Genomic DNA, 17,832 nt, shown 5'->3' on the forward strand with positions numbered 1-17,832 from the left:
TTTCCAAGATGATTCATATTGTCTTCTGGTTGACTTTGACTTATATTCTTGTAAGAAGTCTATAGTGCCTTTCGAGATCCCAAATCTTTTCTTTACTGCTAAGGAGAGAAAATCATGAGATGAAGGCTTTGGGTTCTCTGTGATGAAGTGAAGACAGTCGACTTCTGGACCTGTTGAGACAGTGCTGGGTCCGGCAGAGTGACCAGCCTCAGCTTCAGTTCCAATACTAGAGGGAACCAGTTGCTCTTTGGCCACTTGGGAGCCACTAGAGCTGCCGTTCCCCGAAAGGATCTCAGCTTGTTGAAGACCTTCATTAAGAGATCGGTCGGAGGGAACAGGTAGCTCCGATTCCATCTGTTTCAGTTGAGGGACATAGCGTCCGTCGCTTCCGCTAGAGGGTCCTCGTATGGGGCCACTTAACGAGGTAGCTTCTTGTGGGGTCACTGGGGTCACCAATGTGACGAGCCAAGAGTAGGTTGTGACTCAAAAGCGGGATGAAAGCAACTGAGTAACTTTATTACAGAACATCAGTTTATCTGGCAGCAAGGCCATAACATATAGCAGGTTGTTTCCTGTTCAACCAACAACGGTTTCTTTAACAGAAACCGTTGTTGGTTGAACAGGAAACAACCTGCTATATGTTATGGCCTTGTTGCCAGATAAACTGATGTTCTGTAATAGTGCTACTCAGTTGCTTTCATTCCGCTTTTGAGTCACAACCTACTCTTGGCTCGTCACATTTAATGGTGAGAAAAACAGACAAGTTGATTCAGGTTGTTATCAGTGCGAGGGGAGAGCGAAGATACAAAGGATACTAAATTATATACAAAAAAAAAAGGGAAATGTTGTTACTACGTACGATCGTGTGACACACGGTTGGTACATGGTAAGGGCGTTGGCTTTGGTCATCAAGTCCTTTATAGGTAAACTATCGACATCGGGTATGGCAGCGCGTACAGGTTCGGGTAAACGGTAGGTTCACCTTGCGAGGAGAGCAGTCTGCAGCAGGTTGCAGGCGAGCGATACTGATCATTTCCCTGAGGGCGAGCGAAGCCCTTTGGTCCCCCAACGGTTGTTGAGAGAGCTGAAAAAGCTTTGCTATATGGGCAGCTGGCGACGGCGAGTACTGCTGCAGAAGGTATGTTTTGAGGGCGTCATAGTAACAGTGAGGGGCGGGGGAGGCGGGAGGAGCGAGTCACTCCAGGGTCACCAATGTGACAAGCCAAGAGTAGGTTGTGACTCAAAAGCGGGATGAAAGCAACTGAGTAACTTTATTACAGAACATCAGTTTATATACATTATACATCAATTCCGGGCAACAAGGCCATAGCATATAACAGGCTGTTTCCTGTTCAACCAACAACGGTTTCTGTTAACATTTAAAGGTGAGAAAAACAGACAAGTTGATTAAGGTTGTTATCCGTGCAAGGGGAGAGCGAAGATACAAAGGAGACTATATACAAAAAAAAAGAGAAATATCGTTACTATGTACGATCGTGTGACACACAGTTGGTACAGGATCAACACTACTATACAATTGTGATCAATTCAAGCCCAAAAGATCCCTCAAAACCCATTCCAGTCTGCTTGAGATTTCATACAAATCTTACATGAGTATGATACATCAAGGGCAGGCTGATCAGTCTTCACTACTATGAAATCAAGGTATGATTAGATGTCCCGACTGGAGAACCAACCTTATGTGTTATAACCCCTGGGGAGTTGGTGTATTCGAGCTCCAAACACTTACCAGACTCTCGGTAGCTTCACTTATGATTTGCTCACAGCCTGATTCAGAGGCAAAGTCTAAAGCTCTTAAGCCATGGTGATTGGTAGAAGAAACAGAATTTAACCACTCCCTATGGTGAGCATTGAAATCACCAACAAAGACAAAAGCGGCCTTTCTGTCATCATCTTGTATCTTAGCCATAATAGTAAGAAGACAATCGAAGATAGAATCATCCATGTCTGGATTCCTGTAGATCAAACACAAATAGAAGTTGTTATGCCTGCCACAAACTTTTATTACCTGAATCTCATAACATCCACATTCATAGCAGGACTTATGAGAAGCAGGGTACTCAGTCCTAATATACATTGCCATTCTCTTGGCTCTAGGGAATTAATACCATCTGTGCACATAGAGCAGTACACTTTAGGCATGGATTAGGGTTTTTTTACAGTGTCATTGCAGCTCCTATCTTACCTCCCTTTTAGCTTTGAACTATATTTCCATTTCTGCTTCCTTTCTTCCAACTATCTAACCCCTCTCAATTTTACTTCTTACTGCAACTGCATTTTGCCCCAGGTGTACATGGTTGCTGAATGTCATCCCAGGCACCAGTGTCAGATCATATGGCTCAAAATCATAAATCCATTAATTCTATTGAAAATAGGTTAAAGTTGTGAAAGAATAGTGTTGGTATAAAAAGGAAGCTAGTTAAAAGTTATGGGTTGTAATAAAAAGTAATGTTCATAGAAATTTTATATAAGGCTGAGGTGTTTCATACCATTATGTTCATTCAATTTTTCTATGGAAGGATAATTTAATGGTCTGACTGTTGTTAGTATTGGAACATTGCTTTATGTGTTTTAGAGTGGAGCAGAAGTATTGTGCCCTATTCTTAGGTTTAGTATTTAGGAAATATTCAACTTTAGTATTGATTGAGTACTCATAAAATTGTTCACTGAGATTCATTTTGGTTTATTATTTCAGAAATCTTCACATTCCTGGAGATACAGTTCAGCCTGCTTCAAGCCAAGGCTTGCTGCAAAAGTTAGTTTATGACTGTCTTACTGCACCCCAAGCAGATATGTTGGATTTAGAGTACAAATCAGCAGGTTTTAAGGACTTAATAAAAACTGGCTTCAGGTAATATAGGAAGATTTTTTGTTCTTGTTTTTGTTATAAATCTTTATAAATTTCAGTCATTAACTGTAGTTTCTTTCAGGGTATGATATTTTGTTTGAGATTTAATATTGATGGAATATTTTTCAATGCTTGGATTTGTTTCAAGTAGTGTCGTATAAACACCTTATGCCCAGACAAACCAGTAAAGCTCTGGATGTCCAGAAATTGCATATTAGCAAAAATACTAATGAGGAAGCATTTTTTCTCATATGATGGGTTTGATGGATGGAAAGAGGATCGCCTTTCTCCTTAAGGGGAGTCATTAGAATACAGATAGCCCTTGTTTAAAGGTTGCTTATGAATGACAGAGGCAAGAGACAGTGACATTGCCCTATCAAGCAATACAAGGCCCCTAGAGACTAGCCATACAATATATCATATCAGCGCCCAAGACCCCTCTCCACCCAAGCTAGGGCCAGCTAATGGCTCCAAAGCCCCCATTCTTAGCTAACACGAGGATGGTTAGGTTGCAGACACTTAAGGAACTAACGAGTTTGAGCGAGACTTGAATCCGTCTGCCAATCACCAGATAGAGACGTTATTAATAGAGCCACAACAATCCAAAGGGACTTGTTAGTTTGGGTGTTTTGAAAAAAAAACTACCTACGGAAGATATGGATATCTGCAGATATGATTGCAGAGTAGAGACTAGACAGAGGTTACCATCTCCTAACCCTAAAGGAAGACCTACATACTAAAATATCCTTCTTGGAACTATTCTCAACCCCTTTGTACTGTGACGTCTAGATATGTCATTTACAAATATAAACCATATGGAGATTAAAATTACTCGTATAACTTCTATATCCTACAAAAGACTATAGCACATGGCCATATATCACACACAGTTCACACTCAGGAAATTTCACTAAAAAATCTCCTCTCCCGGATATTAGCCCCCTCCTTTTTCTTTCTTCAGCCAACCAACAAGGTCTTTGGGATTCTAGCCTTTATTTCTGATTGTGTAAGAGCTAGTTTAGTCTGTTTATATATTACCTTATAAAATCACACCACTCTCTCTAGACAATGGTGACATACCCTACCTGAGGCATTACTCAAAGCCCCCCTGACACTCCCAGCTTAGAGACATAAGGATCCTCACATCTCACCCCACTACCAACTGAAACTCTTGTGATTCTAGTCCTTATTCATGGTTATGTAAGGTCTATTTTAGTGTATTTCTATGTTGGCAATACATGTTCAAATCACACAGAATGTACTATGTAGCTCTTCAAACATCATTGGCTGTATGCCTGCGACTCCAGTCCCACCCATAAAGTCACTAAAACGTTTTACCAGTAATGCAAGTTATTGACAAGATGGGATATTTCTTTTATTTTATTAATTTCTTTTCAACTATCATTCTACAAAATATTATCATCTTCATGTCTCATATATATCATATTAGTATTGTTCATTATTTTCACAACTTAAAGTTAGTTTACTGTTGTTATTTCCATTTATTCAACATTATATGCAGTATTTGTCATGTTCTTACATGCACAGTCTCTATTTCTAAGCCTGTGAAATACCCAAAACATGAATTATCCAGTTCATAGTGACAGTCACACTCAAGGTGGAACGTCAGAATAACAAACAAACCTTATGTCTAATGAACTAAATTTATATTATTACTCTCTCTCTCTCTCTCTCTCTCTCTCTCTCTCTCTCTCTCTCTCTCTCTCTCTCTCTCTCTCTCTCTCTCTCTCTCTCTCTCTCTCTCTCTCTCTCTCTCTCTCTCTCTCTCTCTCTCTCTCTCTCTCTCTCTCTCTCTCTCTCAAATGGGTTTCTTTTGTCATCAGTTTTATGTTTATCTTATATGCACCTTATAAATTATACATTATAGAGTACTTCTTGTGTCAAAAGAAACAAATGGATATTTTCATTACACTTCTGTATAACATGAAGTTCATTATTACTGACGAGTAATTTTATATCTTTCGACAGGTATTGTAGAATTTTTATGGAATAACAGTCACTTCAATGAATATAAGGTTTCTTTTTCAACACAAAATCACAGTTCTTTACCATACTTTATAATTATACATTATAGAATACTTCTTGTTTTAAAGGAAACAAATGGACATTTTCTTTACATTTCTGTATAACGTAAAGTCCATTATTACTGATGAGTCATTTTATATATTTCAACAACTATTTATCGTGAAATTATTACAGACAGTAATTATAAAGTTTTTTTTTTTTTTATTTTTACGCATAAAATCACAGTGCTTTACCATTATTTAGAGAAAATTATATTAAACAAATTTCTGAAAAATTATTCTACCATCACTTCATAATGATTGGAAAAAATATTTTGGTTGTTTAGAGTAAAATACAATAGCAAATAAACCTTTTGAAACTTATTCTGTAATTAGCAGTAAAACAAATAAACATGGAAATATAGGTTATTATAGAGTAAATGAGCATGCACTGTATATCTGATGATGACAAATCTCGTATATAGCTTGAGTAGCAGATCTGGATCCGCCGCCTCGCTGTGAAGGGGTTAATGTTGTGAAGTTGATAAGGAGACCTGCATCCTAAAGAACTTGCAAGACTTGATTTGTTTACCCGAGGCATAATTCTTACATTGTCAAGTTACAGACAAATCAAAACAAAATAAATTTCAAGAAACGGGATAAGACAGTGATTAGGCTGCATTTCAAACTTATTGTATTTAGGTAAACAAATTACAAGTTTATTCTTGAGCACTTCTGATTTGTTTAAGTTTACTGAAAATTCTGCAGAGCGTCCTTAATATCACAAAAATGATAAGTTCTCTTTTACATTTCAAACATCACAATTCTTTTGGGCGAGCTAACAACGAGGAGACGAAAATTATATGATTAGTTCTCACACTTTAACTATCTACTTAAAAAATACCAAGTATAATTTTACACAAAGTACTTATGTGTGAGGTCTTGAACAACGGAGCAATACGAGCCCTTTAACTCTGACAAAGGCTCTGTCCCGACTGCCAGTTTGCCAGTTAGGCGTGGCACACCGTAGGACGTGGTGATGGCGTCCGTGGGCAGGTGCCGCGTGTCCTAGGGGTATCGAGGTAGTAGTCCGTTTTGTAACTAACCGGATGTTCATCCGGAAGCCCTTCGTCTCCTGGCTGCAGCTTTCCCATGCAATCTGTAAGAACAATGAGGTGACAACAAAAACCCTTTGTCTGCAGATTGAGACAGCAACAGAATCCTGTCGCCAGTGGAAGCTGAGGCAGCATGCATTCCCAGGCGAACCAGCAGGCAGAGGTCATTTACATGACCTCCAACAGGGGTTTCAAGCGGTGTCTACGTGACAACATCTCCGCCTAAATTAGCCAGTCCAAATAGGTGATGACTTGAACTTCCCACAACTGTGGGTTTGTTAACTGGCTTTTCTAATTTTACTAATACTCTTGGAGTGATATGGAGGCCAAAAGGCATCACTTTGAGCCTGTATAAACCCCTCCAGAGCCAAAACCATAAATAAGGTCGCAAGTGGGGAGTAGGGTTAGTAGAGACAGACCAATAAGCATCCTTTAGATCTATAGTATAGGTGTAAGCCCCTTAGTGCAGTAATTTGTAGACATGCATGATGGTTGTCATTGTGTATATGATATGCTTGTTGAAACAAGGCAAGTCGAGGATCACTTTTCAGGGGTGAGTCTGTCTTTAGTACACTGAATAGTGTGCCTAGGAATTTCAATAACTTAATTATCTTCATAAGACTATGCTCTGCCCCCACCAAGGAAAAGTCTGTTCTTAAAAGCAATGGGAACAATCTCCCATCTGAAGGCTTTCAGTGATGAAGTCCTTTGCCTCTATGAGACTCACCTGATGTTCCTTCAGTTATCCCTTTTCCTCTGAAAAAAATCCTGAACGATCAAGGATTTGGGACTGTGTGAGCATTGTGACTTGGCTGCCTCTGCTACGCTCAAAGAAACTTAGGTATAGAGTTAGGCTTGGGACAGTTGTATAGGGCTAGTCTTTTGCTGGTTGCTTTTTGGACAGTTGTTGGTTCCTAATATAGGCTAAAGCCCTGTGAAAGATGGCTTTTTGTTTTTAGGTAGGGCTAAAAATCTTTCCTCAATTTCTCTGGAAGTGAAGTGGCCTTTGTCTGCATTAGCTTTATGTGTATCCCCTAATGCTTGGGGAAAAAGGATTTACAGAGGGTCATTATATAAAAAATTCCCCTAACCCGACCTCCTTCAAATCGCAAGCAGCTGACATGTAGCGCCTCAACTCGAATTATTTTTTGACGAATATTCTTTAAATTATTGAAAATTAGTAAATTCCCTCAAAGTTATCTATGCCATCCTATCTATCCTGGTGACAATATGTAAGGCAAAATATTAAGAAATAATGGAGATATAATGAATTTAAAACCCAACCCCTTCAGTTTTTAAAAATATGGGAGGTATGTACTTTTGATTTGACCTCGACCTTATTTTTAGACAAAAATTCTTGAAATTTATAGAAATATGTAAATACAACTAAATTCATCAATAGCATCTTATCTATCATTAAAACTTGATAATGTATTTTTACCCCTTATAGATTTCATGCAATGAGTGCAATACGTCATCCCTGGATGTGCAAAAAAAAACAACAGTTTTTCTCAGTTTCAATTTTTTCTATTCAAATGCTTATAACTTTCTTATATGAAAACAAATTTCAAAGATAAATGTACAATTTTAAAGAAGAGAAAAAAATTTCTATTTTTGTTGGAAATAGATATTTTATGAATGTAAAATAAAGCTAATGAATCCTGAGTTTTTACTTTTTTAACAGAAAATGAAAATGTCCATATAGATTTGTTCTTCCCTATTGAAAAAATGCTCCCAAGAGATCCTTTTCCCTGTTATATACTTTCTAAGTCAGTAAGTTTTATTGCTTTAGCTTCAGAAATAAATTACTAGAATCAATTTGATTTTGTTTTTTTGTTTCTTCAATTAAATTGAAACTAATCAACCAATCGCCTTGGGATTTCTTCAGAATGAATACCGTATACATACTTATATACTGTAAGAAAGTTATCAAATTCTGATTGAAAATTCATATATGGCAATTTCCGCCCTTAAATTAAGTCTGTCACGTACTAAATACTTCTCTCCCAAGATGGGCTGGAACAGAAGGAAGGCCATCATTCAATTGGTCGGTGAATCTGTCCTCAGCACACTTAATAGTGTGCCTTTGAATTTCAAGAACCTAAATATTCCTCTGAGGCTATGCTCTGCCCCACTAAGGAAATGTCTGTTCGTAAAAGCAATAGGAACAACCTCCCATCTGAAGGCATTTATTGATGAAGCCCTTTGGCTCTATGAGACTGACTAGACCCGCAGTTTCACCTGATGTTCCTCCAGTTACCCCTTTTCCTCAGAAAAAAAAAATCCTGAATGACCAGGAATTTGGGACTGTGTGAGCATTGTGACTTTGCTGCTTCTGCTAATCTCAAAGAAACTTAGGTATAGAGTTAGGCTTGGGACAGTTGTATGGGGCTAGTCTTTTGCTGGTTGCTGGTTGCTAAAGCCCTGTGAAAGATGGCTTTTTGCTTTTAGGTAGTGTGAAAAAATATCTCCCCAATTTTTCTGGAAGTGAAGTGGCCTTTAACTGCATTAGCTTTATGTGTATCCACTAATGCTTGGGGAAAAAATGATTTACATAGAGGGTCACTGTATAAAAAAATTCCCTTACTTCGACCTTCTCCAAATCACAAGCAGCTTGCATGTGGCACCTTAACTCGAATTAAGTTTAACAAAGTTCTGTAGAAGCCTCAAAAGTAGGTTTACACATTAGCTTTTCTACTGATGATGTAGTTGACTGGGATCCCCCTGCAACTCCTACTTCTAAAGAGGAAATGACAGACCCTAGATTAAATCAAGTCTGTCGGGCACTAAAAAAAAAGTTTCATAGCTTGAAAAATTTGGGGAAAATAATTCAATGTTTTAAATTTTCAAAAACTGATCTACACTACAGTATTTCTTCCTTCTCATCTTCAAACACAGAAAGAATATTTGGTGATAAAACTTAAAGACCCATTTCAGGCTGATGAAAACAATGTTGATCCAAATTTATTTGAAGAATTGATAAGACTTGCAAAATAATGTTGAAGGTAAAGTGCTACTTCAGCTATTTGGTGATGAAGATTTCTGGCCATGGGAACAAGATATACATCTCTCCCTTTGAAAAGAAATGAAATTCCAAATGTTACCTTTTCCATATTCAAAGCAGTAGAATAGATTACAAGTATGTAAAAGGGGACTCTATATATCAAATATTGAACTTGATCTCACTAATTTGGCAAAATTTCATCAAGCCCAAGATAGTCATCAATTCTATTTCTATCACTTTTGCCCTCTTAATGAGAGAATACCTTGATAGAGTCACTTTATTTCAACTCAGAATTTCATTTCCTTGTTGAAGACTTGTGATGGGCAAGAGGTCTCTTGAACTTGGGGAAAGTGGTCCCCAAGTTTGAATCTAATTTCTTTCTTCTATTTCTTCTTCTCAATAATTCTTTGACTTCCTCCTAATTTTATAAATTTTCTTTCTTCTTGCTGTCCTAACACTGAGTAATATCTCCTTTATCTTTCTTTTTTATATACTTTTATTTATATTTATATTTGTTTATTTATTTTTATATTTAGTTTCTTAAATGGCATGGACATTTCCACATTCATTATACTGCCTGCTTAGATGAATGGGAGAAGGGATCACAGTTGGAAGGTGTTTGCATTCAAAGCTATATGTGACAGTATTGGATGATATCATCCCAGATATGGTGATGATGATTCCATATTTTCTAACTAGCAGGTTTAGCTTACACCCACAGGTAGGGTATGGAGTAGACCATCTGAGAAGTATACTCTCACTGTGCTGATAGTGGAGAATGCAAATTTCCTCCTCAACATATGATACGGTCTTAATATTATCAAGCAGGTAACCCAACCAAACAACCGATGACAAAAATAGAATAGAATAAAATCCCACCCTTCATTGTGGACCCTTTGATAAATGACGCTCCATCCCCAGGATACGCTGACTCCCCCCTGGTACTATTGATGACCTCTATCAATTCTATTAAGGAAAAATTCTGTTGCTAACTTGGGAATGAAAAAGGACTTCTCCAGTGCTCAGAAGTATGATGGAAATGTGAAGAAATTAAAAGTAATTCATATATGTGATTTGCCAATAAGCTGTCATTATGAAGCATTGTGGATGACTTTTAAAGCTTACGGTAAGATCACTGAAATAAGGATGAATTTCAGGGGAGAAGATGGAAAATGGGAAGCATGGATCTGCTTTAATAATCATGAAGAGGCCTTTAAAGCAATGTGTGAAATTTAAAAAATAAAAGTTAATAATAGTGAGATTACTGGAGTATTATGTAATACTGCTCCTGTAAACCTTGACAAATATTGCTCTAGCGACCAGTATAACTGTGAATCTGTGGACACCAAAATAAATATCATAGTAGAGAGAAAGCCTAAGCCACCAATGTGGATTATTGCAACTTCGAAGGGAGGGGAATATAATTATTTCATGTTTAGTAAACTAATACAATAGAAAGTAGGTACTACAGAATGTGGTGATGTCTCTAGATTTGGCCCTCTTAATGAGAAAATGCCTTGATGAAGTCATTGAGCTTCAGCACGGCATTTTATTCCCTGCTGAAACTTGATGACGGGCAAGAGGGCTCTCGAACTTGGGGAAATTGCTCCCCCAGTTTGAATCTAAATTTCTCTCTTTCTCATCTTTTTCTTCCTCCTTATATCACTTCAACCTTCTCCTAATTTTATAAACTTTCTTTCATGTTGCTGTCCCAACCCTATGAGTAAAATTTCCCAAATGTATGTGTATATATTTACATATATATGTATGTCCTCTTTTTTTTATGGCGTGGATGTTTCTACATCTGTCATTGCCACTTGGGTGGATGTTTCTACATCCATTATTGCTGCCTGCCTTGATGAATGGGAAAGGTGTCTCGGTTGGGAGGTGTTTTTGCTCAAAGCTATATGTGAGAGTATTGGATGATCTCAGCCATCCCGAAGATGGTTTGGACCTCTCTGCCGGAATTATTCTCAAGTGTTGGGTCTTCGTAATCCAGGGGGACCCAATGCTTGGGGTAGGACTCTCGGCTTTTGGCCGGAAGCCCATCATTACAGATATGGGGGATGATTCCATAGTTTTTTTGGTGTCAGTCCTAACAGGCGGGTTCAGCTTACACCTGTGCCTCTATATCTGTTTTGGTGCTATCCTTTGTGTAGGGTATGGAGTGGACTCTGGGAAGTATACTCTCATTGTGCCAGTAGTGGAGACTGCAAATTTCCTTCCCAACATGTGATGCCTTAATGTTCTCAAGCAGGTGAATCAAACATTTTCACATTTCTCTTTTTTTTTTTCTCATGGATTTTTGTGACAATGACCCCCCCTCCCCTGGATATGCTGACTCGCCCCTGGCACTGTTGACGACCTTTAGCAATTCATTTAAAGAAAATTCCGTTGATGACTTACGAACTAAAAAGGACTATTCTTCGAACATTCGAAAAAAGGGTAATTTGGGCAACACAAGGAAATTGAAAATCCTGCACGTTACCCAGATCCCATTAGAAGCTAATTATGATGTGCTATATAAAATATTTGAATGCTAGGATTAATAAAAGAAATTAGAATGAAACTTCAAGATGATAAAGGGATTCTTGGTTATCATTTAATTGTCATGAGGAAGCATTCAATGCAAGCAGTAATATTGTTAATATTAAAGTAGGTAATATGAGTGTTAAGGGTGCTCTGTGTGATGGGGTGCCTAAAGATCTGGATGTTTACAAACCAGCAGACTGGATTGATAAAGACATAGAAATAGATATGCCATCCCAAAAGAAAGCCAAAACCACCAATGTGGCTTCTTGCTCAATCTACAGGAGGTACAGAAAATTACTTTAAGATCTGCAAATTTCTTCAGAGGAAGGTAGAAACGATCGCACCTGGAGATATATCTTGATTCGGTAAGAAAAGTTACTTGATAAAGGCCAAGTCATACTCCCAGTCTGTTGTATTGTCCAATTTGAAGACGGTAAATGATGATATAAAATAGGATATCAAACCCCATCTAAACTTTAGCTATGGAAGGGGAGTGGTTTTCAATAGGGACCTATATGAATTTACAGAAGAGGAGATATTGGCTGTGTCCAGTATCAGTGTGGAAAGTACATAAAGTACCTGGAACATCAATGATTATCCTTACTATATAGGATGCTGATGTACCTTTCCACATAGACATAGAAAATGAAAGGATTAGAGTTCGCTCTTTTAAGCAGAAGCCACTGCAATGTTTTAATTGCTTTAAATTTGGGCATCCTTCCAAAGTTTGCAAGAATGATAAAATTTTTAATACTTGCTCCAATCTTTACCATGGAGAATGTACAATTGAGGCAAGGTGCTTGAACTGCAACTCTAATCATAAATCTAATGATAGGAGCTGCCAGTTTTATAAGTCAGAAGAAGCTGCCCTCAATAAATCAATTATTGAACATGTAAGCGTAGGGCATGCCAAGAGATTATTAAATAAATCTACTACCTATGCAAAGACATTAAAAACAGGGGAAAAAGTTCCTCTAGAATCATCTAACCCACCTACTACTGTAGGTAGTTCTCGAAAAAGAAATTAACCATCTACTGATAAAGTGCTGTATAATAAGACAACAATATCTCCTAAAGATTTACCATCGTGTATCAACAAAAAGACATTGCCCACCACTATCCAACCTCTATCCGCCATTACAAAGGATAGTACTAACTTCTCCCAGGCCATGTCCTTGTGTGATTTAATGGAGATTCCACTTGAAACCAAGTTACCAGGTGCACTGTAGTGGGGAAGGTACAAAAACCTGGTAGCTCAATACCTATCAATTGGAAAAGAGAGAGACCTCCATCTCTCTCACCCCTTTCCATAAGAAATATTAGAGTTATGACATCAAATAAATATGATGTTTTGTCTGTTGATGTTTCTGATCAACCAAAAGACAATTTAAATAAATCAGAAATTCAAGTTGAGGTCCACCATCCCCCTCAACAATTACTGTAGATCAAAAGGACAAAAAGAAAATAACAAACTCAAACCCAATTTATCAAGAATCTCTCTAATAAAACCACCGGGAAATCGTGTTAAATCAAAAATTGCTAATGGGAAGACTTCATCCAAAAGTTCTTCCATGAAATAAGGCATAGTTTTTTCCTCCATTTTGCAATGGAATTGTCAGGGTTTAAGGGCCAAATATGAAGAACTTGAGCTCTTAATTTATGAGCATTCCCCAATAATCATATGTCTACAGGAGAGCAAGCTTGATGCTAATACCCTTGTCCTTGCGAATATATTAGCTATAGGAAACCGTATGATCACCGAGTAGGGAGCCATGGTGGAAGTCTCTCATACGTTTGTCGATATGTTCCCCAAATACCCTTATCTATTCATACTCCTCTGCAGGCAATGATTGTACAGATTGATATAGGGAGAAAATATACAATTTGTTCTCTGTACTTGCCTCCAAATGGTAACATTTTGTATGATAACTTAGTAGAGGTGATTCAACAGCTTCCTCAACCTTTTCTTTTACTTGGAGATTTGAATGGTAGACATCCTTTATGGGGTGATGTTTTAGCAAACACGAGGGGAAATATCATATCATCCATTGTGGAAAATAAAGATGTGGGACTCCTTAATACAGGAGAGCCCACACACTTTCATGTCCAGACAGGTACCTTGTCATGTATTGACCTATCAATTGTGAGCTCTAATTGCGTTTTCGATTTCGATTGGAGGACATTAGATGATTGGCATACTAGTGATCATGCACCAATCATTATAAACAACAATGGTCCACAATTACAGAGATTGCCACGATGGAATCTTGACAAGGCGGACTGGGATAAATTTCGTGAGCTAAGCGAAATTGAGGGGGATGCAGGACAGGTTGAAAATATTGATGATGCCATAGACTTACTGAATGGAACTCTCCATACAGCAAGAGTCAATACAATTCCCAAAACAACAGGGTTATTCAAATGACAACCAGTCCCCTGGTGGTCTTCAAAACTAATTGCCCTGCACAGAGCCACAAGAAGATCTCTTAACACGATTGCGTGGTGACCAAACTAATAAGAATTTGATTATATACAAGAAATGTAGAGCACAGTTCCGTCGTGCCATAAAAGAACTAAGGCGCCAGTCATGGATGTCTTTTGTTTCCTCCATCACCAGTAGAACACCATTTTCTGTGTGGAGGAAAGTAAAAACAATAGTTGGCAAATTCACCCCTAACCCACCACCAGTGTTGAAGGTGAATGGTCAGTATGTAACTGAAGCAAATGATGTTAGCAATGCCCTGGCTGATCATTTTTCAAATGTATCCAGGAAGTGTGAAGGAGCTCCTGGTCACCAGTATAGGAGCATTGAAGAAAAGAAAATTTTAAATTTTCCAACAGGAAGGGAATAGTTGTATAAAATTCTCCTTTCACTGAAAGAGAATTTGTTTCCGCACTTGCTCATTGCAACGATACAGCCCCTGGACCAGATGGAATTCCGTATGCAATGATTAAACATGTACATTTTAATACAAAGTTATTTATTTTAAGCATTATTAATAGAATATGACATGATCATAGTTACCCAAGTGTTTGGGAACTAGCCATTATTGTAGCCTTTTTAAAACCCGGTAAGGACAAGATTTTAGCAGCAAACTATCGTCTTATTGTATTGACATCTTGTTTATGTAAAATCATGGAGAAGATGGTCAATGCAAGGCTGATGTGGTAGCTTGAAAAGAAGGGTATTTTATCACCCATTTAATGTGGATTCAGAAAAATGCACTCACCGACTGATGTGTTGATACGACTTGAATTTCTATTTGTGAAGCCTTTGCTTCCAAACACCACCATGTGACAGTCTTTTTTTTTTTTTTTACCTTGAAAAGGCATATGATACCACATGGAGGTATGGTATACTTAAAACCATTCATGAAATGGGATTAAGAGGAGAGCTACCACTGTTTATCCAATCATTTCTTTCACATAGAGTTTTTCAAGTAAGAGTGGGGGAAACTATCAGAGAGTAGATGTCAGGAAGAGGGAGTTCCTCAGGGTAGTGTGCTGAGTATAACCCTGTTTGCACTAGAAATTAATGGGATAGCCTCAGTCATTCCCTGGGACATTCTCTCAACACTATGTGGATGATCTCTCCATATCATTTGCTGGAGCTAGAATGGCAATGGTTGAGAGAAAACTACAACTTGCAATGAACAAAATTATTCAGTGGGCTGATATGAATGGGTTTAAGTTTTCAACAAGCAAAACTACTATTGTACATTTCTGTCGTATCCGGGGATTACATCTAGACCCAGATATATTCATGAAAGGTCAACGGATCCCATGTGTAGGTGAAGCATGAATCTTTCCAGGAATGGGGTACTACCTTTTAGGCTATCAGTCACCCCTCCCTGGAAACTTCCTGAAATTTCTCCCAGTAATTATTACACTGGATCTAAAGGTAGCATGATAAGTGAAGGAATGCATTCCACCTTTTTAGAACATGTAGAACAATGCAGGGATAGTGGACTCATATTTTGTGGATGGCTCCGAATCCAGTGTTGGCATCAGATTTGGGGTGTGCAATGTTTGTTTTAGTTGTAAACGTGCACTCACTTTAAAATCCTCTATCTTTACCGCAGAGCTGTATGGTATCCTGACTGCTATTGAAAAATAGCATTAATGGAAGAGAGTAATTTTACTATTTCTGGGCTTGAACCTGTGCCGGCCAGTGAATAAGCTCCTATTAGCACTTATTCTTAGGTAATTTACTGCTAAATATACCAGAGAAAAAATGTAAAGGAGTGCTAGGTTGACTAGCTCGCTCACCTATTGGTGTCGGTATGGAATTGGGCGTATAATCCAGAGGTCCCGCACTATTTAGATTCATCCACGACAAAGACCCCCAATAGAGGAGAGCCGTTCAACCTCACTCGGCACCACCAACTCTGCTTCCGCTCAGAACCCAACTCCTTTTTAGCACGCCTGTGTGGTAACCCGCTAGTTTGTGCTCTCGTGTTTTTGCCTTATTTTTCGTGGATTATGGCTTCTACATCGGTTTCCCAGGAGACACCGTCTAAGTTAAGTACCAAGCTATGTTTTGCTGTGTTTTGAGCAATCTAGATCGTTTAATATTTAAGTTATAAGAGTTTATTCTCTTCGTTCATCTCGGTCTTGCTCGATTCCGCTTACGGTTGGTACTCCTGTTTTGAGAGCTTTTAGTTTCACTCGCGGTGTTACTAAGTGTATTATTTTTATTATTAGTTTAATTTTTTATATGTTTTATAGTGGATATTCATTATTTAGCGTTTAGAACCCTTGTTGCCGACCTTCGTCACTGGGCGGCAATTTTTATTATTTAAGCCATCAGGTTGTTGTCCTTCGGGATTTATTCATTATTTCGCATGCCTTGCCCTATTTTTTTATGTGTATATTAATACAGTGATACCTCGGTAGTCGAACGACTCTATACTCGAACAATTCGGAGTTCGACCAAAATTTTCGAGAAATTTTTGCTGCGGTGCTCGACCAAAAATTCGGTACTCGACCAGCCGAACACGTGACGACCGCATGGGCTTTGTGATGATCGCGCCATCTCGGCCACTCTCGCTTGTTCGGGAAGCATCAGTTCTCTCGAGAGCGTCACTCAGACAACGCGCGATCAGCATTCGTTGTGATTTAGTGATTTTCAGTGCTTTTAATTGCTTTTTTAGCTTTCATAATGAGTCCCAAGAAAGTAATGAGTGTTAAGGGGAAGGAGAAGAGGAAAACAGTGCGAACAACGATCGAGTTGAAGAAGGAAATTATAGCGAAATATGAGAATGGTGTACGAGTGTCCGATTTAGCGGTAGAATACGGAATGGCGAAGTCGACCATTTCTACGTTTTTAAAGCATAAAGAAATGATTAAGAAGGCGAATGTTGCAACGGGAGTTACGGCGGTAACTAAGCAAAGGCCACAAGTGATTGAGGAGATGGAAAAGTTGCTTTTAATATTTATTAAAGAAAAACAGTTGGCCGGGGAAAGTGTTAGTGAAGCGTTCATTTGTGAAAAAGCGTTGCATATCTATGAAGAATTAGTGAAGAAAAGTCCGAGTACCAGTGAAAGTGATTCATTTACATTTAAAGCGAGCAGGGGTTGGTTTGAAAAGTTTCGTAATAGAACAGGTATTCATCGTGTTACTAGGCATGGGGAGGCAGCTAGTTCGGATCAAATTGCAGCCGATAAATACGTGGGGGAATTCGATCGGTACATAAATGAACAAAATTTGATCGCACAACAAGTCTTTAATTGTGATGAGACTGGGTTATTTTGGAAGAAAATGCCAGCCAATACGTACATTACCAAGGACGAGACGAAGATGCCAGGTCACAAGCCAATGAAAGATAGGCTAACATTGTTGCTGTGTGCAAATGCAAGTGGCGATTGCAAGATCAAACCCTTGTTAGTGTACCACTCGGACAACCCCCGGGTGTTCAAACGAAATAATATTTGTAAAAGTGCACTACCAGTTATGTGGCGCTCGAACACTAAATCTTGGGTCACAAGACAATTCTTTACTGAGTGGATAAACGAAGTGTTTGCCCCCCAGGTTAAGGCTTACCTCATTGAAAAGAGCTTGCCAATGAAATGTCTTCTGGTTATGGACAATGCTCCTGCACATCCTCCAGGTCTCGAGGATGACTTGAAAGAAGAATACAGCTTTATCAAAATCAAATTCTTGCCCCCCAATACTACTCCCATACTCCAGCCCATGGACCAACAGGTCATTTCAAACTTCAAAAAACTCTATACCAAGGCCCTTTTCAGAAAGTGTTTTGAAGTGACCAGTGACACGAAGTTGACCCT

General features: G+C 38.4%; 1 protein-coding gene across 3 annotated transcripts in view; it reads left to right on the plus strand.

Moving 5' to 3' along the window:
* LOC137653568 (sec1 family domain-containing protein 2-like) overlaps positions 1 to 17,832 on the plus strand; it is a 261,267-nt gene that overhangs the window by 233,466 nt on the left and 9,969 nt on the right. For all 3 annotated transcript variants that reach the window (XM_068387077.1, XM_068387076.1, XM_068387078.1), the window contains exon 12: positions 2,717 to 2,872. In XM_068387077.1, the coding sequence (XP_068243178.1) occupies positions 2,717 to 2,872 (156 nt within the window). The remainder of the gene's footprint in view (positions 1 to 2,716; positions 2,873 to 17,832) is intronic.

This window comes from Palaemon carinicauda, chromosome 14 (genome assembly GCF_036898095.1).
Source record: "Palaemon carinicauda isolate YSFRI2023 chromosome 14, ASM3689809v2, whole genome shotgun sequence".
Classification (NCBI taxonomy): domain Eukaryota; kingdom Metazoa; phylum Arthropoda; class Malacostraca; order Decapoda; family Palaemonidae; genus Palaemon; species Palaemon carinicauda.